General features: G+C 41.4%; 1 protein-coding gene across 1 annotated transcript; it reads left to right on the top strand.

The window, feature by feature from the left end:
- Positions 1–86: 86 nt before the first annotated feature.
- Positions 87–20,993, top strand: LOC310874755 (kelch-like protein 20; the record flags this gene model as incomplete). Its single annotated transcript, XM_083787618.1, has 11 exons — positions 87–186; positions 1,845–1,927; positions 5,832–6,026; positions 6,493–6,627; positions 8,098–8,289; positions 8,821–8,964; positions 9,176–9,338; positions 11,025–11,183; positions 12,169–12,333; positions 12,415–12,543; positions 20,938–20,993. Exons 2-11 carry the CDS (start codon positions 1,847–1,849, stop codon positions 20,991–20,993), a joined length of 1,419 nt encoding a protein of 472 aa, XP_083643744.1. The 5' UTR covers positions 87–186; positions 1,845–1,846.
- Between the last annotated feature and the right edge of the window lie 5,836 nt (positions 20,994–26,829).

Genomic DNA, 26,829 nt, shown 5'->3' with positions numbered 1-26,829 from the left:
GGGCGCGGCTATCGCGCCAGTTCAGTCCTTAGAGTATATATTATTATTATTAGTTATATAGATATATAACTCTATGGTTCGCCCACAGGACTGTTGACACCATAGAGTTGTTGACACTAATACTAAAACTAAAAGGGGGACGTTTGTTTGTCAGCAGCTCAACCACTGAAAGAAACACAGCTACAGGTAAAAAGTTGAACCGATTCACCAATCTCACGTTGTTGTTTTTCATCTATGCAGCAGGCCATCTTTTATATTATTGACTCGTCTTTTAAGATTGAACTAGAGTCGTAGGCTATTTCTCTCACACTCTGCTTGTTTGTCATCAATGTATCCTAAACAAAACAAGCGGTAGTTGGTTACTAGCAGTAGGCCTAAGCCTAATAATATAGCTCTCTTCGTGTGGCGTGTTGCCTGCTCTAGGCCTACTGAGGTGGGGGGGATCGATTCCAGCTCAGAGTGTACGTTACGCCTTGATCTCGCGCTATAGTTCCAAACATTGCTCCTATGGCTGGAAGTTGGAACTATCCCATTGAGATAGAATGAGCACTTCCGCATTCCATTGTTACAACGGGAGTCAACGCTAGTTGTCCTCTATCTTACTAGATCACTCTGGTTGCATCATTCATCACTATTATAAACCATAACGTTACATATCCGTGTGTGGTACTATTTACAAGAGAGAGAGAGTTTTGATTGAATGGTCGAATGAGTACATTTCAAACAATGGGGCATAGGGAGGGGTTTTACTAAGAACGAGTTATTCTGGTTGCCATTTTTCTGCCTACCATGTAGGCTAGTAGGCTATAGAGTAGTCTGCTAGGCTTTCCAGCCTCACTGTGGAGACCTATAGGCCTACCATTGTATACAATTAAATAAACACTGTATGGTTTAGGTGTCAGATGACAAAATAACATAACGTTGATCCAACAACAGTAATGGGTCTGCCCTGTCCGTTTTTATACTCTAACTTGTCCATTCCACCGCAGGCCGTCAGAATTATGCTTCCATTTTAGTCTTGCAGTGCGTTGACAGTCTGTCGGAAATATCAAATAATTAAATACACGGCACGCTGTATGGTTTCTTTGATTTGGGTGTCAGCTGACAAAATAACATGACCTTCAGCAACATTCCCAAACACATGTATGCTCTGCTCCCTACCTGTCCTCAAACGAGCATGATATAATGGTCAAAATAATAATGGTCAGATCGCAATCGCATACAGACAGATTATTTATTACTCCAGAGAGAACACATGTTTGACTGACCTCTCCCTGGTTCAGTAAGGACATGTCTCATATGCTCCTCTCTATTTTGTATAGGGGGGAGCATAGTTAAGTAACCTCACCTCAGCCATGAGTTAAACCACATGTAACAGTAATGTAGTTTGTTCTCTCTCCACCACCTCACCTCAGCCATGAGTTAAACCACATGTAACAGTAATGTAGTTTGTTCTCTCTCCACCTCACCTCAGCCATGAGTTAAACCACATGTAACAGTAATGTAGTGTGTTCTCTCTCCACCTCACCTCAGCCATGAGTTAAACCACATGTAACAGTAATGTAGTTTGTTCTCTCTCCTCCTCACCTCACCTCAGCCATGAGTTAAACCACATGTAACAGTAATGTAGTTTGTTCTCTCTCCTCCTCACCTCACCTCAGCCATGAGTTAAACCACATGTAACAGTAATGTAGTTTGTTCTCTCTCCACCACCTCACCTCAGCCATGAGTTAAACCACATGTAACAGTAATGTAGTTTGTTCTCTCTCCACCACCTCACCTCAGCCATGAGTTAAACCACATGTAACAGTAATGTAGTGTGTTCTCTCTCCACCTCACCTCAGCCATGGCTGACAACATCCTGGATGCTGCCAGCCAGAGAGAATCACCACAGGCTGCCAAGAGGATGCGACTGGACACTGACCATGTGAGTGACCGTTTCCAAGCATCATTTCACAGTAAGACCCATTTAGATCTGACGTCGAGAAAATACATTCTTCTGAATCATGAAACATTTCTGAAAAACCTCATGTTTCTCTATATCAGTGGTTCTCAATATTTCATGTCAAGGACCCCAAAAATGTTATCGTTAGCCTCATAGGATAAATGCCTAAGTCATTTTTTATGATTTTCGGATAATAAGAAAAAACACATTTTCTCGCAAGTATGTAAGAGTTTTTAATGCAGATTTTTACAATGGCTTCCTGAGGGGTTAACAAAATGTTTTTTACAAAAAGATAAACATGAGTCATTCCATAACAAAAAAAAAGTGACTTAGGCCATTTTCAAGAAAATAATCTGTGACTTAGGCATATTTTAATACATGTCTACTAAACACCTGGGGGTCTATTAGAGTGATGTTAACTCCATACTAAACACCTGGGGGGTCTATTAGAGTGATGTTAACTCCATACTAAACACCTGGGGGTCTATTAGAGTGATGTTAACTCCATACTAAACACCTGGGGGTCTGTTAGAGTAATGTTAGCCTGACCTAAGCAGAGACATTTCTGGTCTAGAGGGGCGGGTCGCGCCTCAGAAATGCGCGCACCCTGATTGGATCTCATCGATCTGTCCGTCACCCCCGGCCCCTCCTCTCCCCCCTAGTGCAGCGCTACGTCACATCATTTAGAGCGACGCCCACCCGGAAGGGTTGACTCCCACTTTTAGACTGGTTCAGCCCACGGCTTTTTCCAGGCTTTCATCTTTCGCGCAGACGAAATGAAAGCCTGGGTATCGAGGCTAGAGTAATGGTAACTCCATACTAAACACCTGGGGGTCTATTAGAGTAATGTTAACTCCATACTAAACACCTGGGGGTCTATTAGAGTAATGTTAACTCCATACTAAACACCTGGGGGTCTATTAGAGTGATGTTAACTCCATACTAAACACCTGGGGGTCTATTAGAGTGATGTTAACTCCATACTAAACACCTGGGGGTCTATTAGAGTAATGTTAACTCCATACTAAACACATGGGGGTCTATTAGAGTGATGTTAACTCTATACTAAACACCTGGGGGTCTATTAGAGTAATGTTAACTCCATACTAAACACCTGGGGGTCTATTAGAGTAATGTTAACTCCATACTAAACACCTGGGGGGCCTATTAGAGTGATGTTAACTCCATACTAAACACCTGGGGGTATATTAGAGTAATGTTAACTCTATACTAAACACCTGGGGGTCTATTAGAGTAATGTTAACTCCATACTAAACACCTGGGGGTATATTAGAGTAATGTTAACTCCATACTAAACACCTGGGGGTCTATTAGAGTAATGTTAACTCCATACTAAACACCTGGGGGTATATTAGAGTAATGTTAACTCCATACTAAACACCTGGGGGTCTATTAGAGTAATGTTAACTCCATACTAAACACCTGGGGGTCTATTAGAGTAATGTTAACTCCATACTAAACACCTGGGGGTATATTAGAGTAATGTTAACTCCATACTAAACACCTGGGGGTCTATTAGAGTAATGTTAACTCCATACTAAACACCTGGGAGTCTATTAGAGTAATGTTAACTCCATACTAAACACCTGGGGGTCTATTAGAGTGATGTTAACTCCATACTAAACACCTGGGGGTCTATTAGAGTGATGTTAACTCCATACTAAACACCTGGAGGTCTATTAGAGTGATGTTAACTCCATACTAAACACCTGGGGGTCTATTAGAGTAATGTTAACTCCATACTAAACACCTGGGGGTCTATTAGAGTAATGTTAACTCCATACAGAACACCTGGGGGTCTATTAGAGTGATGTTAACTCCATACTAAACACCTGGGGGTCTATTAGAGTAATGTTAACTCCATACTAAACACCTGGGGGTCTGTTAGAGTAATGTTAACTCCATACAGAACACCTGGGGGTCTATTAGAGTGATGTTAACTCCATACTAAACACCTGGGGGTCTATTAGAGTAATGCTAACTCCATACTAAACACCTGGGGGTCTATTAGAGTAATGCTAACTCCATACTAAACACCTGGGGGTCTATTAGAGTGATGTTAACTCCATACTAAACACCTGGGGGTCTATTAGAGTAATGTTAACTCCATACTAAACACCTGGGGGTCTATTAGAGTGATGCTAACTCCATACTAAACACCTGGGGGTCTATTAGAGTGATGCTAACTCCATACTAAACACCTGGGGGTCTATTAGAGTGATGTTAACTCCATACTAAACACCTGGGGGTCTATTAGAGTAATGTTAACTCCATACTAAACACCTGGGGGTCCGTTAGAGTAATGCTAACTCCATACAGAACACCTGGGGGTCTATTAGAGTGATGTTAACTCCATACTAAACACCTGGGGGTCTATTAGAGTAATGCTAACTCCATACTAAACACCTGGGGGTCTATTAGAGTAATGCTAACTCCATACTAAACACCTGGGGGTCTATTAGAGTGATGTTAACTCCATACTAAACACCTGGGGGTCTATTAGAGTAATGTTAACTCCATACTAAACACCTGGGGGTCTATTAGAGTGATGCTAACTCCATACTAAACACCTGGGGGTCTATTAGAGTAATGTTAACTCCATACTAAACACCTGGGGGTCTGTTAGAGTAATGTTAACTCCATACAGAACACCTGGGGGTCTATTAGAGTGATGTTAACTCCATACTAAACACCTGGGGGTCTATTAGAGTAATGCTAACTCCATACTAAACACCTGGGGGTCTATTAGAGTAATGTTAACTCCATACTAAACACCTGGGGGTCTATTAGAGTAATGTTAACTCCATACTAAACACCTGGGGGTCTATTAGAGTAATGTTAACTCCATACTAAACACCTGGGGGTCTATTAGAGTAATGCTAACTCCATACTAAACACCTGGGGGTCTATTAGAGTAATGTTAACTCCATACTAAACACCTGGGGGTCTATTAGAGTAATGTTAACTCCATACTAAACACCTGGGGGTCTATTAGAGTAATGCTAACTCCATACTAAACACCTGGGGGTATATTAGAGTGATGTTAACTCCATACTAAACACCTGGGGGTCTATTAGAGTAATGTTAACTCCATACTAAACACCTGGGGGTCTATTAGAGTAATGTTAACTCCATACTAAACACCTAGGGGTCTATTAGAGTAATGTTAACTCCATACTAAACACCTAGGGGTCTATTAGAGTAACTGTTGTTTGCTGTGTATGCAATGTAAAAATGCCCAAGTCACACAAAGTGAGTTAGGCGGCAACGTAAAAATGCTCAAATCACACAAGTGACTTAGGCAGATCATCATTTTTGAAGCTTTGTGATTGGCTGAGGACATAGGCGCTGATCCAGGACGATGCAGCAGCCCCAGGAGAGCACCTGTAGGCAGAAATCTCAATTTCGCCAAAAAATGACTTAGGCATTTATCCTATGAGGCTAACGTTATGTAATTTGCCGCCGACCCCCTTCTGAAAATATGTTGTTCCAGGGACCTCCCAGAAGCAAAGATTTGAGTTAAAAACTCTCTGAAAGAATATATATTCAAACATTTGCGCCACATTTTCACGACTTTTCAATAGCTAAAGTAGAACATAATCCTTAAAACACCCCCACTCCCGCCCCAAAATGGGGTAATATAGGCGACCGAAGGGCTAACACACTACGGAATAATGTCACTTCATTATGTCAGCGAGCTGTCATAGAGGTTTCATTTTAAATTGTCTCATATAAGCAAGGGTGCACATTAAAATGTATTTGTGGTCGTTGCCAGATCAGCAACATGACTCACAGATGAATAGTAGTTTATTTGTCTGATTTATAAATGTCCCTCTGGATGTTGTTGTTGTTCTTTGCACTTCAGGAGGACGGCACCAGTGTACCTCCAACCTCCCTGAAGGCTGAGGTGTTTGTGGACTTCCAAAATCCCAACAAGCTGTTAAAGGGCCTCAACTGGCTGCGTCTCAACAGTGTCTTGTGTGATGTGATTCTGTGCTGTGAGGGTCAGGAGGTCCCCTGCCATCGTGCTGTACTGGCCTCCTTCAGCCCTTACTTTGAGGTAAATACACACACCTATTGACCTGCTGGTGTTAATGATAAATAATAAACCTTTATTTGTATAGCACCATTCATGACATGAAATGCAGCTCAAAGTGCTTAACAGAGCAATGGAGGAGAAAAAAAGAAAAGAAATGCAAGGCACCAAACATTAAAATAATACAGTGAGGACATGAATAACAAGGAGTGTAGAAGTGGGTCTTGAGCTGCACTTTAACAATGTCTACAGAGGCTGCCTGTCGAAGGTACAGTGGAAGTTTGTTCCACGCCGTCCGCCCCTAGAAGCAGAGAGCTGCTTCACCGTGTGTGTGTGTTTATTTTGTTGCAATTTAAGGCAATGACATTTCAAGTCTGCCTTCGCTTTCACATGACTCAATGTATCATCTGCACCAAATTAATTAATCAATTAACAATGTAAATGAGAGAGAAACTACGGATACAACCATTCATCTTTTCAATGTGAACAGGCCACGTTTATATCTGGTATGAGGGAGTCCACACAGGACAGAGTGACCATCAGTGGAGTGGAACCTCAGATGATTGGTTTGCTGGTGAACTACGCCTACACGTCTAAGGTGTCCATCTCTGCTGATAATGTACAGGTAATGTATAAATCATAAACCTCATTCGTTGTTCCCTATTTCGGTTCCAAAATGCTCAATGTCAATTTAACTGACTGGGCCTCTAGACCATAGAGCTATAGGTGACCCTACGCCGTGAACACACACACACACACACACACACACACACACGCGCGCGCGCAAGGTGGGTTGATGTTGATTCAATGCTGTGCAGCGCACAAAATGCATGATCATGCAGTGAGGCAACTCAGGCAGCAGGGGGCGCAAGACTCCTGTCCCCTCTCTTAAAAGTTTCCTCCCATAAACTTCACTTGAAAATTATGTTTAAGAAACTTTAATAATTATGTTTCTTCAATGCGTCTCTCTGTCTCTACACTCCTCGACAACTCCATGCAGAGATAGCTCCGCCTCTGCAAGCCACAAGCCCACAACGCGTCGCTGATGCAACGCGGTGTAGGCTTGTAGATCAGCTCTGTTCCCTGCGCTTAGATCAGATTAAAAAAAAATCTTCTACATTCTGACAGTTTTCTGAAAAAGCTATGTTTCTATGTCAGTCGTTCTTCGATTTTTCAAAAATAGCAGACCTACAAGCTCATAGCGCGCCACTTGGTGGCGCGCTATGAGCTTGTAGATCTGCTATTTTTCAATAGCTATAACATGATGATGACACCAAAAGGGGTTCCCGCCCCAAAATGGGTTAAAAGGGTAGAAAATAAATAGAGTGTGACAGCGTATCTGTGGGAACCGATGGAGAGAACCGAAATGTAATCATTGTAACGGGTACCCGGTACCCAAGCACGTTTGGTTCGGTACATACCTCGGGACCAACCCCTATGTAATATAATATCGGTGCTTAAAGGACAACTTTAGTTTTTTTCAACTAAGGTTCATGTTTTAGGTTGTTATTAGAGAAACTAAAAGGTGAGTGTTGATTTTCATTCATTTGCTGCTTTCTTTTGTTTTTGGGATTTTAGCAGTTTTTGACAGGGGGGCGGGGGCATTCGAGCATGGGGCTAAATATAAATATTTTTTTACAAAATATTATGGTGATTTTTTTATTTATTAATTACTATAGTCCTAATAAACCCCAAGAAATTACATCTGGCCACCAAAGATCACAGGATCTATTGAATGTGATAAACTGACATATTGAGCCTACACACACATATATGCCTTCCCCCAGTAGATCCTGTGATCTTCTGTGGCCAGATGTAATTTCATGGGGTTTATTAGGACTATAGTAAATAATACAAAGATAAATCACCATAAGATTTTGTAAAAAAAATACATATTTAGCCCCATGCTCGAATGCCCCCGCCCCCCCTGTCAAAAAGATCTAAAATCCCTAAAACGAAAGAAAGCAGCAAATGAAAAGAAATTAACACTCACCTTGTAGTTTCTCTAATAACAACCTAAAACATGAACCTTGGTTGAAAAAAAAAACTAAAGTTGTCCTTTAATGAATAGAGACATTCTGTTAATTTGTTCCAGGCCCTGCTGGCAGCATCAGACCTGCTGGAAGTCACGTCTGTTCGAGAGGCCTGCTGTGAATACATGAAGCGTCACTTGGACACCTCCAACTGTGTGGAGTTTTACTGCAGTGCCGACGACCACTCCTGTGGAAGGTTGAAGAAACACAGCTTGGATCACATTCTGGAACACTTCGCTGTCCTCTACCAGCAGGTCAGTGGTTGAGGATCATACACTTATCACAGTGGTTGTTTAATGTTTATTACTATTACTCACCATCACAACTGACCCACACACCACCTGCATAGGAACATTCAATCTGTCACAGTGATTACACATACGCATATTAACACCCTGAGCGGCAAGGACGGAGGTCTCCGTTCAATCAATTAGTAATGCCCGACGCTCGGGACGGAGATTGATAGTGTGATGTCACTATATTACTGTTCATTTCTTTGGCCTGTTTGACTGTCAAGGGTTCACTCTTCAGGAAGAAACCCTAAATACAAAGTTAATACACCATTGCACATAAAAACGACTCCAGGGTGTCTAATGAAGTACTGTCACCTCATAGACACATGCAAAACTGAAAATAAAAAAGATTGTGGCACTCCATCTTTAATACGCTACAGTCACACTTCACTAAAGAAACCATCTGTCACCAGTGTGATAGTATGGGAACTTTGGAACAGTGTCTTCATGTATCAGTTAATCACATTTTCTTTTCTTTCCTTCTACCAATAGGAAGCGTTCCTCTCTCTCTCTGTGGAAAGACTGACAGAGGTTCTCTCCAGTGACCGTCTGAATGTTCCTGAGGAGGACATGGTGTTTGAGGCTGCCATGCTGTGGTTAGACAAGAGTCCTACCCACAAGCAGAGCTTTGGACAGGTCAGTCATTTAAACAAGAGTCCTACCCACAAGCAGAGCTTTGGACAGGTCAGTCATTTAAACAAGAGTCCTACCCACAAGCAGAGCTTTGGACAGGTCCGTCATTTCTTATTCTCTCGCCTTGTAAGACAATCGGAGGTCTCTATCATGTTGATCACCCAATATCCAGTTGGACTAGTACTAATACTTGGTGTTCTGTGTGTTCTTGAAGGTGTTGGAGCACATCCGTCTGCCTCTCATCAGTCCCTCCTACCTCCACACTGTGGTTGAGAGTCTGGAGGTGGTGAAAGAACAGCAGGGCTGTCAGAGGTTCATCTCTGAGGCCAAGGGGGAGCAGCCATACTCTGACACAGCACGCCCACGCAGGATCACAGGTACCCTGCTGGACACATGCATGCCATGCATGATTGCGGTAAATTACCGTAATCAATAAATATTCAAATAGGCGTCAAAAGGTAATCACGGCAGGGAGGGTGTTTTAGACTAGGAGGCGTCGAAAGGCCATCTCTGCAGTAAATGAGTTAACCATGACGTTTTAACCAGCGATCGATACCGATACGGTATTTGTATGGTCGATATGGCTGATTCCAATACGCTACCGTTTATATTGTGCATCTCTAAACTACCCATTTTACATACTGAATAACATTGAATAATTAATGACATTTTCAATCAATCAATCATGACATTGAAAATGATTCTCCTGTCTTGTGAAAAGAAATCCCTTTCTGGCCAAAAAGTACCGTTTACACGTGTGGTGGGGGGCTCAGAGTGCGTCCACTAAGGAAAGTAGTCTCAATTGACACAACCCATCTTTGTATTGGTGAGTAGGTCAAACGTTCGTGAGAGTTCCACAAAAGAGGAGAGGCTGGTCTGATTTCGGTTTGAGATTTAAAACTGATAGTCCCATAGCCTTACTGCAGGGCAGAATCGAAGCAGTAGAAGGCTATGGACCAGAGCTACCCCTACTGTATCTCCTATTCCTTGTCCCAGACAGGGGGGCAGTCAGCCAGATATTTCGTGAAGCCTCATTTGAAATCGGTAGTTCATATAATGGCCTGTTGTGGCGCTGGACTGGACCCAAAAAGCCCCATAGCTCCATAGAGGCCCATGTATTTTGGCCCAACTTCACCTAGACTGTATTACCTTAATAAACATGGTCATGAATACTTTCTTCTTCCAGTCACTAGTTTAAAGTCTCATTTCTAATGTCATAATATTCTTTTTGGAAAATTATGGTCCCATTAATTAAAAAAATGACCATAAAGTCGCGTATGTTCTGAGGGGCGTGGCTACCGTTACAGTCTATGATCGGGATTCCCCTCCCACTCAAGAGTCTTCTCCTCCCACTCGAGTCAAAATAAAAACCAACGGAGAAGAAGGGGGGAAGTCCCGCCTCGTTGTCTGGGCAGCCAATGACCAGCTGGTACAAAACGGAGCCAGCCAATGGCCAGCTGGTACCAAAAGATGGCGACTTACATCAGGAATTAGCATATCATTACAGGCTTCATTTTACGTTCATGTTAGACCCGGGGAACGCTTTGTCCATATTTTTTACAGTCTATGGTCCCAGATGGCATTTTTGGTCAAAACAAGGTTTATTCCACGGCCTAGAGCCGACGATGCGATCTTTCTGCAACCGCGGCAATCATGGAACGATGCAGCATCGTCACACACCCCAACATAAGTTCACAACATCCGGTCTAGATCTTTGGCTCTTCAAAATAAGAGCCGAACAGGGGCGGGGGGGAATGCTGGCATGAATTATATCATAATTTGTCAATAAATGCTAGCGCTAAAAGTGTTAAGGAGAAGTCCGTAACGTTATGGACCAGAGCTATAAGTACCATCGCGTTAAGGAGAAGTCCAGTCCTTGCATCCCTTGAGTAGATGACCGAGGCCAGATGGTCGATGAGAACGTAACAGGGCCATCGTTGTCAGAGCACAGAGTTTCAACCTGGCATGATATTCAGGATGACATGTCAAAACTTGTGGGATAGTTGGGCTAACACTGCTAGGTCTCCAGTTATTAAAGTCCTTCCTTATTCACTTGCTTTCAGACCAGTGTGTGGAATCCAGACAGCAGGTGAAGATGATCTCTCCAGACTCAGCCAGGGACGCTTCTATTAAAAAGGAGGAACCTGAAGACATTTCTATTAAAAAGGAGGAACCTGAAGACATTTCTATTAAACAGGAAGCTGAAGACCACCCACACCTCAGTAAGTTCCATGTGCTCTTCCTTACTGCAATATTTTCTCTTCTGTAGGGCTGCCACAATGTCTTCACTGCACAAAAACACAAAATACCACGACACTCATAATATAGTCCAGTTGCTAGTGTAATTTCAAACCTTATTTGATTCTGTGCAAATGGAATCATGGATTTTCTGATTTGTCATACTCTAAAGTTTCAAACAAGTATTTGAAAGCTTAGCGTCTGCACTTTCTTACTCTTTACAAAACTGAAACGGTACCATTATGTGCGACACAATTTCTATCAGGTGTGAAAAATACTTGCTCGGCTGACTGACTGTTTCATGATGTCATGCACTGAGTGGCATGACTAATTTCCTCCCAAATGTCAGAGCTCAGGTGCTCATGTTTTTGAATAGTTTCAGAATTTCATGATTCAAATCAAACAAAAATGCTGTAACACCATTATTCCTTTTGGGGCAAGTGTTACTAGTAAATATATTACTTCAAATTATTGTTTTAGTATTTTGCTAAAATTACAGTAATAACCTGTAGTTAGTAACGGTTTAGTCAATCTTATCTTCTTTTTTTATAATATTTATCCCACGATTTTGTAACCCATTTTTCACCCCTGTGTCAATTATCTAATGTGATCCTGGGCTCTACACACCCTCCACCAACCTGGGGAGAGCAACGGACTTGAACTCAGGCTTACTTCATGCCTGAGTGTCCAAGTTGCTCCTTTACACCTGCCAGGGGGGAGTTTCCCTGGTTGGACGTAGCACGTGGAAGGAACACATTATTCCAACCAGTTCCTTTCCCCTCCATCAGGTACCCCGGCTGGCCAGGGGGAGGCTGTTTAGAGACCAGGATTACTGCATGTTTTTTGTGAGGGTACCTACCCTAGTCAATATTATCTTGGTAGTTAACAGCTCATTTTGTACATGGAAGAAGAATTGATTTACATTTTAGGAATCCAGTGTTGACCATCATGTTATGTTTCTGCTTCTAGACATCCTGCACATGGTTGTGGGTAAAGAGGAGGTTTCTCGTGAACAGGAGAGGAGCCCCAGTCTGCTCCAGGAGGAACCAGAGCCTCGTGAACAGGAGAGGAGCCCCAGTCTGCTCCAGGAGGAACCAGAGCCTCCACACTTTAATGAACAGGAGAGGAGCCCCAGTCTGCTCCAGGAGGAACCAGGACAGCAGGAACTACTTCAAAGACCAGAGGAACCTGTTTGGTCAACGTTGACATTACTAGCAGTGAAAGGTGAAGAAGAAAACGATGATGATGGAGAAGACCTATCTTCCCACTGCTCTGAAGTTGAAGTTAAATCTGCCACTCAAGTCACTGAAGACCGTGACGATCGCCGGGAGACCGGTGATGACGGTGACTCGGGTTCCCCGAAGAAGCAGCAGGGCGTCCATACTGGAGAAAAACCTTTCCAATGTAAACATTGTAACAAGAGTTTCAGTAAGCCATCTGAACTGAAGAGACACCAGCATGTCCACACTGGAGTAAAAGCTTTCAAATGTAAACAGTGTAACAAGACATTCGGTCAGTCATGTGACTTGAAAACACACCAGCATGTCCACACTGAAAAAAGACCTTTCCAATGTAAACATTGTAACAAGAGTTTCAGTAAGCTATCTCACCTGAAGATACACCAGCGTGTCCACTCTGGAGAAAGACCTTTCCAATGTAAACATTGTGACATGGCTTTCAGTCAGGCATGTGACTTGAACAGACACCAGCGTGTCCACACTGGAGAAAAACCTTTCCAATGTAAACAGTGTAACATGAGATTTACTGCATCATCTTCCCTGAAAGCACACCAGCTCATTCACACTGGAGAAAAACCCTTCCAATGTAAACATTGTAACAAGAGTTTCAATAGGTCATCTCGCCTGAAGGAACACCTTTATGTCCACACAGGAGAAAATCCTCTCCAATGTAAACAGTGTAACAAGATATTTACTGCATCATCTTCCCTGAAAATACACCAGCTCAACCACACTAGAGTAACACGTTTCCAATGTAAACATTGTAACAAGAGTTACAGGCAGTCATGTGACTTGAACAGACACCAGCGTCTCCACACTGGAGAAAAACTTTTCCAATGTAAACAGTGTAACAAGATATTTACCTCATCATATTCCCTGAAAATACACCAGCGCATTCACACTGGAGAAAAACCCTTCCAATGTAAACAGTGTAACAAGAGTTTCAGTGTGCTATCTCACCTGACGAGACACCAGCGTGTCCACACTGTAGTAAAAGTAAAACCTTTCAAATGTAAACATTGTAACAAGAGTTTCAGTCAGTCATGTGACTTGAACAGACACCAGCGTGTCCACACTGGAGAGAAACCTTTCCAATGTAAACATTGTAACAAGAGTTTCAGAAAGTCATCTCACCTGAAGACACACCAGTCTGTCCACACTGGAGAAAATACATTTTGTATGCAATTAGTGTTGCATAGAGTACAAATGGATTCTGCCCGGCCGGCCGACATATCAAACGACCGGCCGACGGTGCACACGGGCCGGCCCGCAGGTCGGTACAAATGGATTCTGCCCTTGCTGTGATCTAGTCATCTGAAGAGACACCTTTGTGTCCACACTCCACACAGGAGAAAAACCTTTCCATTGTATCGCCCGTCACTTGCTAAGAAACCATTACATTCACACCATTGGGTAAAACAAAAGTTTCTACTAGAAATGAGCTCAATAGGGCATGCAAGGCTGACGTCACGGTAGGCTGTCACGCCTACCGGCGCCATCTTGGATTTGATCCTTCTCCCTTAACCCATTCTGACCTGAGATCAGATTCATACGAGGTTTCCAATGGACACACACTGGTCTGATTAACCCATTCTGACCTGAGATCAGATTATAAAAATGTCAGTCGTTCTTCGATTTTTCATATAGCAGACCTACAAGCTTGTATCGCGCCACTCGGTGGCGCGATACGAGCTTGTAGATCTGCTATTTTTCAATAGCTAAAGCATAACATGATGCTAACACCAAAATGGGTGCCCGGTCAGAATGGGTTAAACAGGTGATCACACCCCCCCCCCCCCCTCCTTTTCCCCACTCTTTTTTTTTGTCCTGTAATTACATTGTTTTGTTGTTGATGATATTGACTTTTTGTTGTTTTACATTAGGTCGAAATGGAAACAAGACCGCAAGGACTTTTTTTGTGCTATCCCTTTTGAAATAAGTGTTTGACCGTATGAACTCTGTTTTTAAATGTATGTCTAATAAACGATTCAATCAATCCTGTCAATAGACGCCTCCATTCGCCTGCTCTTTTGTTAACAAACCATTTAGGTTGACTTTATTATTATTATTGCTAGAGGATGCCATTACGGTCATGTATTGCTAATTATTTAGATGTTTTTTTTTTTATAGAATGTTACTGTTCTGATGTTTGATTTGAATGTAGTCTTGTGTTTTATTACATGCCAAATGGTAGGCACTACGACATTTATTTTTAACTGATTTTTATATCATTTAAGGAAAGAAATTATGCATGCATTTTTAAAGCTTTCATGCCTTTCATTGTTTTTTTTGTTTGTTTTTCTTTTAGGTTTGATGACCTCAATTACACCCAAACAACCTGAACTTTGAACATTATGGGCTGTATTTTGCGTGTCTTAAGTACCAGGTCTTATTCCCTAACTTGAGTAAACTAAAGACCTGGACCTTGGCTATTCTGAGTGTCCAAAGAGCATTGATCACGCCTCCAGGTCTTTAGTTTACTCAAGTTAGGTAATAAGACCTGGTACTTAAGACACGCAAAATACAGCCCAAAGTGTTCTTAAGCCTTTGGAGCAACAGTGAAAAAAACAACAATTTGCCAGCAGATGTCACTGTTGAGGTTATTTTGCCTGTCAATCATCGTCTCCACAGGCAAATCGGAGCACTTTTTGAGGCTAGTTATTCAGAAAACCCCAGACCAAAAGAAAATCCACTGAATGTTCAAAGTTCAAGTTTTTTGGGTGCAATTGAGGTAAGGTTTCTGTGCCGTGTTGTGGTAGCAGAAGTGTAGTTAAGCTGTACCAGTGCCTGTGTTCACTTGAAGAAAGAGACAGATAGATATAGGTGTGATGAAGGAAGAGACAGGTAGATAGATAGGTGATAGATAGGATAGATATAGGTGTGATGAAGGAAGAGACAGGTAGATAGATAGGTGATAGATAGGATAGATATAGGTGTGATGAAGGAAGAGACAGGTAGATAGGTGATAGGTAGGAATCCTACCTATCACCTATCTACCTGTCTCTTTCTGTCTATCCCGGATAGATATAGGTGTGATGAAGGAAGAGACAGCAGGACAGAAGGCACACTAAATAGACAATCAAAGGCCAACACTATGGGGGAGGGTGGTCGGCTGAGGACTGGTGAAACAAGGTCTCATGGCCAACACTCTAGGATAAACTGGGCTGAATGGAATAGGCCTATGTTACGTAAATACACAGAATATGAAAAATGTAGGCTAGAATTATAGGTTCCGTAGATACTTAAAATGCTATACTATACCAACACTATTAGGCTATTACTACAGATGAAACGAATGACATAGCCTACAGCTTGCTCTACTTGAAAACCATGACAAAAGAGGATCATGCACATCCCCACCCCAACCTTTGTGGCAGCGGTGGCCGAGTGGATTGCGGAGCGGGCTAGATATCGGAAGGTCGCCAGTTCGAATCAGCGGTCCGACACGTTAAAATTACCACCGTTGAAGTGCCCTTGGACAAGGCATTGAACCACTACCATGAAATGCTCCATGTGGGCCTGGCTGTAAACAAGTATCTGATGCTTAGTCCAGTTACCCTTGGTAAACTTGATTTACCAGAACGCATTTCTTCTTTCTTCACCTGGGGCAGGTGCTGAGCGACAAACGCTAAGCAGAGAAGATTAAATAAATTAATAAATAAGCATCTGTCTCTGTGTGCCAGTGTTTATTCTTCTCTGATATACTTGAAAATCAATCAACCAATGACACGGCAAGACTGAAAGTGCTCAACTCTTCTGTCTGTCTGTCTGTCAACAGAGTATAATATAGGCTTTATATCTCCCTTATTTTATGGTTCTTTAATCAATAAAATGTTTATAATTTATTCATGATAATTTAATTGAATATATTATACGTTTTTGAGTGCATGCAGGCTCCCTACCCTATACTTCCAAGTTCCACCACTTGCCTCTGTGTGTTATACTTGTAACAGTCAGTATGCAGTGCCGGTTGGTGCCACAGGGTGGTGCACTGCTCCTTTTTGTTTTGCTGTAGTACAAGATCTGACGTCAAGTCGTCATGTCGTGTACTGTGTTGGCTCTTCTGTCTGTCTACTCTAGACTGTCTGTCTGTCTGGTAGTCTGTCTGTCTGTCTGGTAGTCTGTCTGTCTGGTAGTCTGTCTGTCTGTCTGTCTATTTATGTAGGCCTATTACTTCCTACTTTACAACAGAGTAGGCAGCAGGCTATGTTTATAAATCTCTTCTTTCAGGGTTATTTAATCAATAAACCGTTTATAATTCATTTACGATATTAATTTAATATAAAAAGTTTTTGAGTGCATGCAGCAGGCTGCCTACTTCCACTCGCCTGTGTGTGTGTGTGTGTGTGTGTGTGTGTGCGTGCGCGTGCGTGGATGTGCGTGCGTGTGCGTGCATGCGTGTGTCCACACACACAGCTGCAGCGGATGAGATTCACTCTGACAACCAATAACCGACGGACTTTCCAATGACGTGGATCAACAGAGCCGGATACAGTGGGCGGGACTTTAGGTTTAAAATGGAGCAGCATGCGGTGCGGCGGCAGAGTGTTTGGGGCGTGCTGCTGCAAGGTGAGGCTTTTGATCCACCATTAACGCTGTTATTGTTTAAACATTAGAGTTGTTAGAAGGACTGTTTGGTTGTTTATTGTGACACAAAATGGACTATATATATATATGAGCAATGTGTCCTTTTTGAGAAGCAAACACACAAGCTAAACTAAACGGGTGGGAAGTAAATCACTACATTTACTGAAGTACTGTGGAAAATATATTGTACTTTTATGCTACACTATCATTTTGAAATGTTTAATTACTAGTTACTTTGTAGATTTAGATTATTATTAAAATAAACAGCCTGGCTACATTGCAATTATTTACCACTAGGCTACAACCACATTTTGGCCATTTGAAAGTAGATGCTCTACAAGCTCACAATGCATTGCGATGCAACGCATTGTGAGCTTGTAGATCTGCTATTTTCAGATTAGTTTTTTTTTAAACATTTGAAACGGGACATTCTGCACAATGAGTACAAATTTTGGTAATTGTTAAGTACATTTTGATGCCAGTTAAACTTTTACTTGAATACATAATGTTAAATTGTAACTGTGGCAGTTACATTCATAAGATAAAACATCATAAACTAAATGTTTATCTCTGCTGGGTGGAAAACTCCAATCTTACTTCTCAGAATTTGAAAGTTCAATGCTTGATGTGTTTCTTTGTGTTTTGATTAAAGTCTGGAGACCACACATTAAAACTAAATGAATCCACAGCACTATATAGTCATTTGTATTGACCCATTTCTACCATACAGAGCAACTTGATTTAATTTGACTTTAAAGGGCCACTTCACCCCTTTTGCAACCAGATCTTATTGTAATTATGTTTGGGAGACTCACTTTCCTGTGGTTTTGTTTTTAGTATTTCAAAGTGTCCATGGACACTGGGCTCGCTTCCTTCCTGGACTACAATTCCCATAATGCTTTGGTGCACTGCTCCTCCTTGTGGATAGGGGGCAGGGCTGTCTTACTGAGACAACATGTAGTCCAGGAAGGAAGTGAGCCCAGTGCCCATGACATCATGGACACTTTGAAATACTGAAATATCTAAACGCAACATTATTACCCCCATTAAAAACCCCAGGAAAGTGTTTCTTGTGTCCACAAAAGAGAAAAAATAGTCCAATGTCACTGACAGGTTAAAGGGCCCTTTAACCTCTTGTCAGTGACATGGGACTTTTTTTTTCCTCTTGTGGATTTTTTTTAATGAATTGCCCCCCCTTCCCACACACACACCCACCCCACCCCACACCACCATGACAAAATGACCGCAACAATGTTTTTTTTCTACAATGTATAAAATCTGGATAAAGAGTAATGTTGGTGTATGTTTGTGTCTTACAGGTTGATCATGTGACCTTGGTGTCATGCGGTGACCTTGGATGCAGTCATCAGGAGATGGCTGGTATTGGTAATAGAGTGTCTACTCGGCTGAGCTGAAACGAATAACGGTGTCAACGAACGCTCCCTGAGATTACGAGGCGTACGGTGCTCGGGACGTATTGTGCCATACAACCTACGCGGCTCTATTAATACCAGCTTATCTTCAACCGAGCGACGGAAGGCCCCCCACGGTACGTACCTGGATTACATGTGGCTGACTGTAGTAGAAACTAGGGCTGTGTCACCATTACAACATGTTAAATTGACTATTCATTGTCATACAAATGATTGCAATTATGATTGATGTTGAACATATTTGACTGAGGGACTGCCATTGGATTTGTTTTGAATTTTAGCAGGGAATCATGGCTTCAAATCGACATATTGGTTGTTCAGTTTGACCCACCGGTTTTGGAGATGTGGCTTGTAGAGTAATGTCTTGCAGAAGTTGAGGAAACAGACTTGACAGGTTCACTTCTGTGGTCTCTAACATATGTCGATTTCAGCTCTGACACTTATTTCAGACATGCTCTAGTATGTGAGACTTAATTTATCAAAACTTCCTTTCACCATCACAAACGTCATCAGGGAAACACAAGTTTGGGGCACAATTGGCAGGTGGTGTGATTAATTACCCAGCACCTGCTGATTGTGTGCTTCCTTGGTCAATTGGTGATGGGTGTGGTCAGGAAGATTTGGTTAATTAATCCAGCTGTCATTCTGTACCCCTTTGCCCGGAGTGAAAGGTGTCCGTGTGAATGCGGTGGAAACGTTGAGATATTTGACTAAATACACGTTTTGTGCCAGAACTTTCACATGGATGTGAACCTAGAGGACAATATCTCACTCCACGTCTTTGGAATTGGGTGAAGTGGCCCTTTAATGGGTTGACTCGTTAATCACAATTTGTGTGACTATATAGTGAAATAATGGTGACACAGCCCTGTCAGTGACTGTTATGACTTCCAAAATGTCATCCTGTAGGCCGACAACTAATTATTTTCTTCTCTTCTGCCCTGCCATTTCAGAACGTGAAGCTGACAGGAGTTACGAACTCTATGCTGTTGCCACTGCTGGGTGAACTCTATGCTGTTGCCACTGCTGGGTGCTGTTAGCAGTGCAGTGAAGGTTAGTTAACCTTTTGATTCCTGCTGCTTGTTTAAGTGGGCTACATGCTACCATACCGTAGGTTGTCTTTCATGTCGTGTATCGTTTCACTTAATTTGTGTGTATAATGCCAGTCCACATCACATGCCGTTATGTGATGCTTGTGGAGGCATGTGATTTATTTATCGTTTCAGAGCATACTTATTTACACGCACCTCGACAGTGGGTGCAGGGCCAATAAGGCAATTTTGGAAGGGGGTAGGGCCTGCACACCATTTTGATAAAGAATTACTGGTGTGCGGGCCCTACCTCCTTCCATTTTATGGTATAACATAATTTACGGGTAAAGTCTGTCCACATCACATATGTATGTTTTCTTGTGTCTCTTCTCTATTCTTTGGTTTTAATAAAGTTATTCATTTTTTGTTGTCTCAGAGTTTTTAATCGCATTTTGCTTTATTTTTTATAAGTGATTTATATTATTTATTTCCTCTTGCCTATCTATTGCCCTAGTTTTTCACTAGTGGTTTTTGTGCATACAAATGTGATGTGGAGGTATGTGATTTATGTCGTGTCATTATGGTAGCATGTAGCCCCTTAACACTGTGTTTACAGCCTATGCTGTAGGTCTAACGGAGGAAGCAAATGATGGCCGCTGTGTCATTTCCTTCCTTGGTTAGTGTGCGTTTTGTTTAGTGCTGATATTGAAGGTAAGTGGTCGTAGTTTATTATTTTTGGCTGCCGGGCAGAAACCTTGTATCTCCATAGTTCAACCTTCTTTTGTAAATTAATGTCCTTACTTGGTCATGCTACAGTGTCCCACACTAAAGTAGCAAAAACAATAGCCGATCTACAAGCTCACGAGGCAAAGATCATCGATTATTTTATTTAATATAACATGCATTTTTTATATATATATCAAGCCAGTGAAGTATCAACAAGAGCTTGTGACTAATATTGGAACACAGATTATTATATAAATAATATCATTGGATCAGTTTTTTTTTTTTGGTCCAGAAAAGTAACTGTTTTGGACGTTCAAGGTTTCTACCCGACCATCTTTTCTCCTATTTTCTCTTCTCTATTCTTTGCTTTAATAAAGTAGTTTGTTTTTTTGTGGTCAGAGTTTTTTATCGCATTTTGCTTTATTTTTTTATAAGTATTTTCTTATCTATTTCTTATCTATGACACTAGTTCTTCATTAGTGTATGGTGTGTGTGATTCGGGTTGTGTCTCGTGTACAGTTTCTCATTTGGAGCTGTATCGTTTCACGTAATTTGCCAGTAGAGCGTCATCACGTCAGTTCACATCAGATATGAACAGGCCCTGTATGTGATGTGCATTCATGTGATTTTTTTACAAGTGATTATTTCACAGCAATTGCGGCTATCTCGTCGGTCGGCATCGTTCACGCCATTTTGTTTGTTGTGTTCTAATGTCATCCATAGTGTTTGTGTACGAATGTGTTGCTGTATTGCTGACGAATGCTGCTGCCATTGCATGATTTGCACCTCATATAATTTATGTCAATTGTCCACAAATGGCATAAATTGTCTTCTCTTTTTAATGTATGCAATTATTTTAAACATTTTTAACTCGCGCCACAAACCTAAGGCCAACTGCTTGGGCAGAGACCAAGAAAATCTATTTTATTTTGTTCATGTTCATAAAGCGCTCTAAGTGCTTAAAGTGAAAAGTGCAGCAGCAAACCTCTAGGTCATAAGACTATTGTTGGTGCTATATTATCAGGTCTAATTTGTGAGTAAAGCGTAATCCCACATCACCTATGAACACAGGCCCGGTATGTGATGTGTGTTTATGTCTCGTATCATTTCACATTTGTGAGTAAGGCTTCATCATGTCATCCTACATCACATAATGAACTTAGGGTTAGGGTAGGGTAGGGCTAGGTATGTGATGTTGGTTGATGTGATGCATGTCTTTTATAATGTGCGAGTGAAGCTTCATCGCGTCAGTTCAGATCACATTATGTGGTTTGTAATGATGTGATTTATTTATGCTGCCATTTGCAGCTAAAACGTCTTCATTCATGCCGGTCAGTAGGCGAGGCATTGACGATGGGCCTATGACCCAAAAGTTTTCTGCTGCACTTTTCACTTGGCACTTTGCAGCACTTTATGAGCACGGAAAAATACAAATATTTTCTTAGTTTATGTCTGTAGTTTTCCTTAAGGTATTTGTGGAGTGAGTCTTCCGTTTTTCAATTGTATAAAGACATAATCATGGCTATCATATTTTTTTATCATCAAATTATCTTGCTTTAGGAGGTCGGCAAGAGTAAGTTTTAAAAATATTTTGCAAATTTGAAACTAATGACTGATTTTGGACCTGTAAATTATAAAACTAAGGCACTGGTGTGGTACTCCTGGTTTACCAGAACGGGGTTCAACTCCCTGCGGTGCTCTGCTCAATTTGTTGTATTTACATGGTTCATTTTCTGCTCATTGTGTTGCCTTTTCATAGATGATAACCCCCAGGTTCTTTACTGTGTTTGTACTCCCTACGGTTGGGTTACAAGTCTATTTGGTTTTTTTTGGCTCCCAATCCGATTCCAATCATTTGAAAATGACATTTGGCCCTGATTTCTTAACCCCCAGGTGTTAACTGGGGACAGAGGAACTCTTGTATGGTCAGCACACTCTATAGTAGTAACAAAAATATATACATTTGAATTGTGAAATCACTGAATATACCTTAAACAGACATGGCTCATGAACCGTTTGACTGGGAGAAAACTGATACACGTGTCTCCTCATGCCTCACGTTCGAGTTCTGACCTTTTAGACCTGCCATTTTGACTTGTATCTCTCTCCTCTCAGGATTTTTGATCAAAATGCCCAAACATGTCTACATGAACTAATTGGACCTATACCAATTATAATAATCTGAAGTACATATGTACAAGTCTAAAAAAAAAATGACAGTAATATTTGTTTACTATATTACAAACTGTATTCATGTCAGAGCCTGGAAGGACCACAGACAAGGGGTTTAAATGTATAACAGAGCAATCTTTATTAAAGTAAATACTCGGGTTATAGAATGAGGCATAACAGTGAAACTATGACAAGACATTTCATATATGCGAAGCACTTAAACACAATTATACTCTTCACAAAACTTTCTCTTTAAAATACTAGCCTATATTACGTGTACAGTTCACCATAGACTATGACATTTGGTTGTGTACTGACCATGCAGAGTGGTTGGGTGGAAGGTTGCCCCTTACTCAGTTCTCAGTTCTCACTTTTTTTTGATGAATTGAACAATGTGGACCCTGTTGTAAACAAGTGTAATGCTTAATTGGGTCGTCCACTCACAGTTAACAGTCTCTGTATTGAGTTTGTGCTTGACATGTACTGTAATTCTACAAACTGTTAATAAATATTTCAATCAAACCCTTTTTACTTTGTCGGGTGACCGAAGACTGGTGTAACCCAGGTGGAAAACCCAGTTTACAAGCTAGAAGAGTTAACTAGGTTAACCAAGCTATTTTATTTGTATTGAAATTAATTATAAGGTATTGTTTTATTTAAAAACATGTACAAAAATAACCTACCTCAAACTAATGATACTCAATGGTTTAGTTGTTCATGAGGTATACTTGAAAGCAACACTAGAGGGCAGCACTGCTTTTTACGAGCACAAACTTTAAAGCATATCACAACAGCGCAGCTGAAAGTGACGTCACCACGTCTACACTTCACTTCCTCTTTGACGTTAAGCGAATGCATAGAAGCAGCAGTGAATAAACAGACAGATTACGTTCATAAAAACGATATAAATAACAGAACAGAGACACCAGCTGTGGCTACAGTATGTTAGCTTTGCCAGGGGAGAATCCTGCAGCCGTTTGGTTTGGTGTGTGTGTGAACCAAACGGTGAGATAAACAAACCAACACATTGACATGTTTTGCTAAATGCTAACGTCTTTAATCATACATGATGCTAACAGCTAGCACCCCCTTTATACAGGCAAAACCTCTGTTGTGAGACTTGGTTCCTGACGACGCTCAGTACTGCATGGAACATTGGATGTGATTCGGTGAGATCTGTGGCTGTTCAAATGTTGTTTTTGTAACTTACTAGTGTGGTGGGAAATATATTATTTTACTGTTATTGTACTAACTTAGGCCTACCATACGTCCTCTTTTGCCCGGACAAGTCCTCTTTTGGGGGGCAGTCCGGGCAGAAAAAGTAGGCTACTGTTTTCTTAGCTTTGTGACTGACCAATGAGAAGCAGATTGTATTGTCTGCAAATTAAGGAACTATGTGTCTGTCACAAATAAAAGTTCTGTCCTGCTAGCCCATGTCATGTCAACAACACAGACAAGGGCAAGGCGAATTAAATTGACCCAATATTATTTTGTACAACCTAGCAAAGCATAAGATATGGTGGTTTGGAGAATAGGCTGGTCTCTCTTTTTTACAAGAGATAAGCCATTGCATGCAGGTTCTCAAACTTTTTAATTTCTAGGACCCCCATAACTCTGAGAGTAAAACCAAATGGACCCATAAGAGTCCCATTTGATTCCATTTGTACAGTATCAGAGTTAAAAGTTATAAAAGGGTCCATTTGGTTCCATTTGTACTAGTACTCTCAGAGTTACAGACCTGTAAGGGTCCATTTGGTTCCATTTGTAGTTTGTACACTCTCAGTTACAGACCTATAATGGGTCCATTTGGTACCCCCTCAAGGAACCATGAGGGTCCCTGGATCACACCTTTTAGAGCCACTGCTTTAAATAAATATATAACTAATATAGAGCATATTTAATCAAATTTAGTAGCATAACTTTTTTGTTATAGCTTATTTTGACATCTGAATTTAATTCAAACGGAACCGTGCATGCATGACACATGCACGACGTGCACGCACATATGCACGCGCGCATGTGTCCTCAGAATATGGTATGTTATGGCACAAATGCATTTTAAAGGTGCATTCCACATGTTTTGGTCATAAATGCTAAATGACAGGAGGTATTCTATTTATATTATCAGTATGTGTTAAACACAGTGAGAGTTAAGTAGTGCCTTTGTGTGCTGTATTATGACAGAAAAGCACTATTTTATTTTGCACTAAAATTTAATTTTGAGTTCATGATTAATATTTTTGTATGTTGATATAATGGTTAAACTGAAGCAGTTTAATACTTTTATTTTGTATTCAACCAGTTATTATTGGTTAAAAATATGCCAAGCATATGTGACTGTATGTGAAGATATAATTCAAAAAATTCATTTCATATGGTATTTGGGTTTAGAGTTAAAAAAACTGAGTTCATAGAGTATTTGCATTCCGCAATACTCAGTTGATATTGAGATAAAAAAAGGTTGTACAACAAGAAAAGAACATGATAGAGATACTTGAAGGTATTTAATTCATATAGTTAGATCAGGGGTGGGCAACTGGCGGCCCGGGGGCCACATGCGGCCCCCACCTTCACTTAATGTGGCCCTCAGGTTAATGTCAGAATACTGATATAATATTGGTTTCAGCTGTTTACAATTCCACAACATGCAAACATGACCTGCTTTATTTACTTCAGTCTAAATTAGTAGCTCAATGCTCAACACGTATTTGAAATTACATAAAAATGTAAATTTTCAGGATTCCAATTCGAATATAGCAAAAATAGCCGATCTACAAGCTCAAAACGTGTCTCAGCGTGACGCGTTTTGAGCTTGTAGATCGACTATTTTTGCTACGACAGTAATATATGGCCCTAGGGAGTGAGTGTGGAAATATAGTACTATAGAACTAAAAGACCTGTTTCAAATACAGGTCAAGATCCCCGGAGACCAGTGTTCCTGGAAACCAGTATCCCTGGAGACCCAGTAACCCTGGAGACCTAGTTGATGGCGAGCTATACCCAGTTTGATGATTCCAGGACCCAGATCCGCATCAACCACGTCCTCAGACAGCAGACGGCCGGTCTGTTGATGGTAGGATTGTGCCCGTCACCCGACTGGTGCTGACCCGAACGCGTGATAATTAACCCATTCTGACCTGAGATCAGATTCATACGAGGTTTCCGCCGGACACACACTGGTCTGATGAACCCATTCTGACCTGAGATCAGATTCTAAAAATGTCAGTCGCTCTTCGATTTTTCAAAAATAGCAGACCTACAAGCTCGTATCGCGCCACTCGGTGGCGCGATATGAGCTTGTAGATCTGCTATTTTTAAATAGCTAAAGCATAACATGATGCTGACACCAAAATGGGTGCCCGGTCAGAATGGGTTAAGAGTGCACTCCAACGAACATTGATCACATAGCCCCGGTCTGTGTGGAACTCAGGATCATAGTCAGACCTGATCAGTCTCATCCCAACCAGTGTTGTTTTTGGCAGCAAATTTCTATTTTTAGTTTAGTCATAGTCTTTGGACTGAAACTACATTTAGTTTTTGTCATATTTTAGTCACCTGGAATGTGTTAGTGTTAGTCTAGTTTTAGTCGACTAAACGTCATAAGATTTTATGAAAACAATACTCTGAATCAGGGCTCGACAGTGTGACTAGGTAGTCGCATATGCTACTAAAAATAGCACCGTGCGAGTTGTAGAATTCAATTTGTAGCACTAGTGCGACTACAGAATTTGACCGTTCAATCGTGATAAAGACAATTAAGGCTCTGATCCCGCAATACACATTCTATTAGTTTCAGTTCAATACCTACATTTATATTTGTAGTACGGCGGTGTCGTTCGCCAAAAAGAGCAGATCTACAAGCTAACAACGTGTCGAGGCTCGATGCATCCTTAGCTTGAAGATCTGTTCCCCTTGCTTCCAACGCACCACCCTCGGCCCTCCCCCTTTTAGCACTCTGTGCATTCGGTTGTTCCCTCGCAGGCAGCACAGAGCGTCACAGCGAACGCAGCATGATAGCGTCCCCGACACTTTTTTTTTTTTTTTTTTTTTTTTTTAAGATATTTTTTGCGGCTTACGCCTTTATTGATTTTTTTAAGGGATAGAAAGTAGGCTGACAGGAAACGGGAGAGAGATGGGGGGATGACATGCGGTAAAGGCCGTGTCGGGTCCGGGAGTCGAACCCGCGGCACACCGCGACTGGATCACCAGTCCGGTGCCCAGACCGTTACGCTACGGCCTGGGCCGTCCCCGACACTTTTAATACTAAACTTATTTGTAAAGTTCGAACGCCAACTTTTAACCAAACGCGGGAGAAACACTGTGCACGGCTGCACGCACAAATAAAGAGTGCACGCGCGCACGCACATGACGGATTATTATCGATCAAAACAATCCTTAGCGTCGCTTACAAAAGCATGTGTTGCACAGCATGAATGATATTAG

The sequence above is a fragment of the Protomyctophum parallelum genome (assembly GCF_964188405.1).
Source record: "Protomyctophum parallelum genome assembly, chromosome: 17".
Taxonomy (NCBI): domain Eukaryota; kingdom Metazoa; phylum Chordata; class Actinopteri; order Myctophiformes; family Myctophidae; genus Protomyctophum; species Protomyctophum parallelum.
Note: the sequence above shows the minus strand (reverse complement) of the source record. Positions and strands in the feature narration are given on the sequence as shown.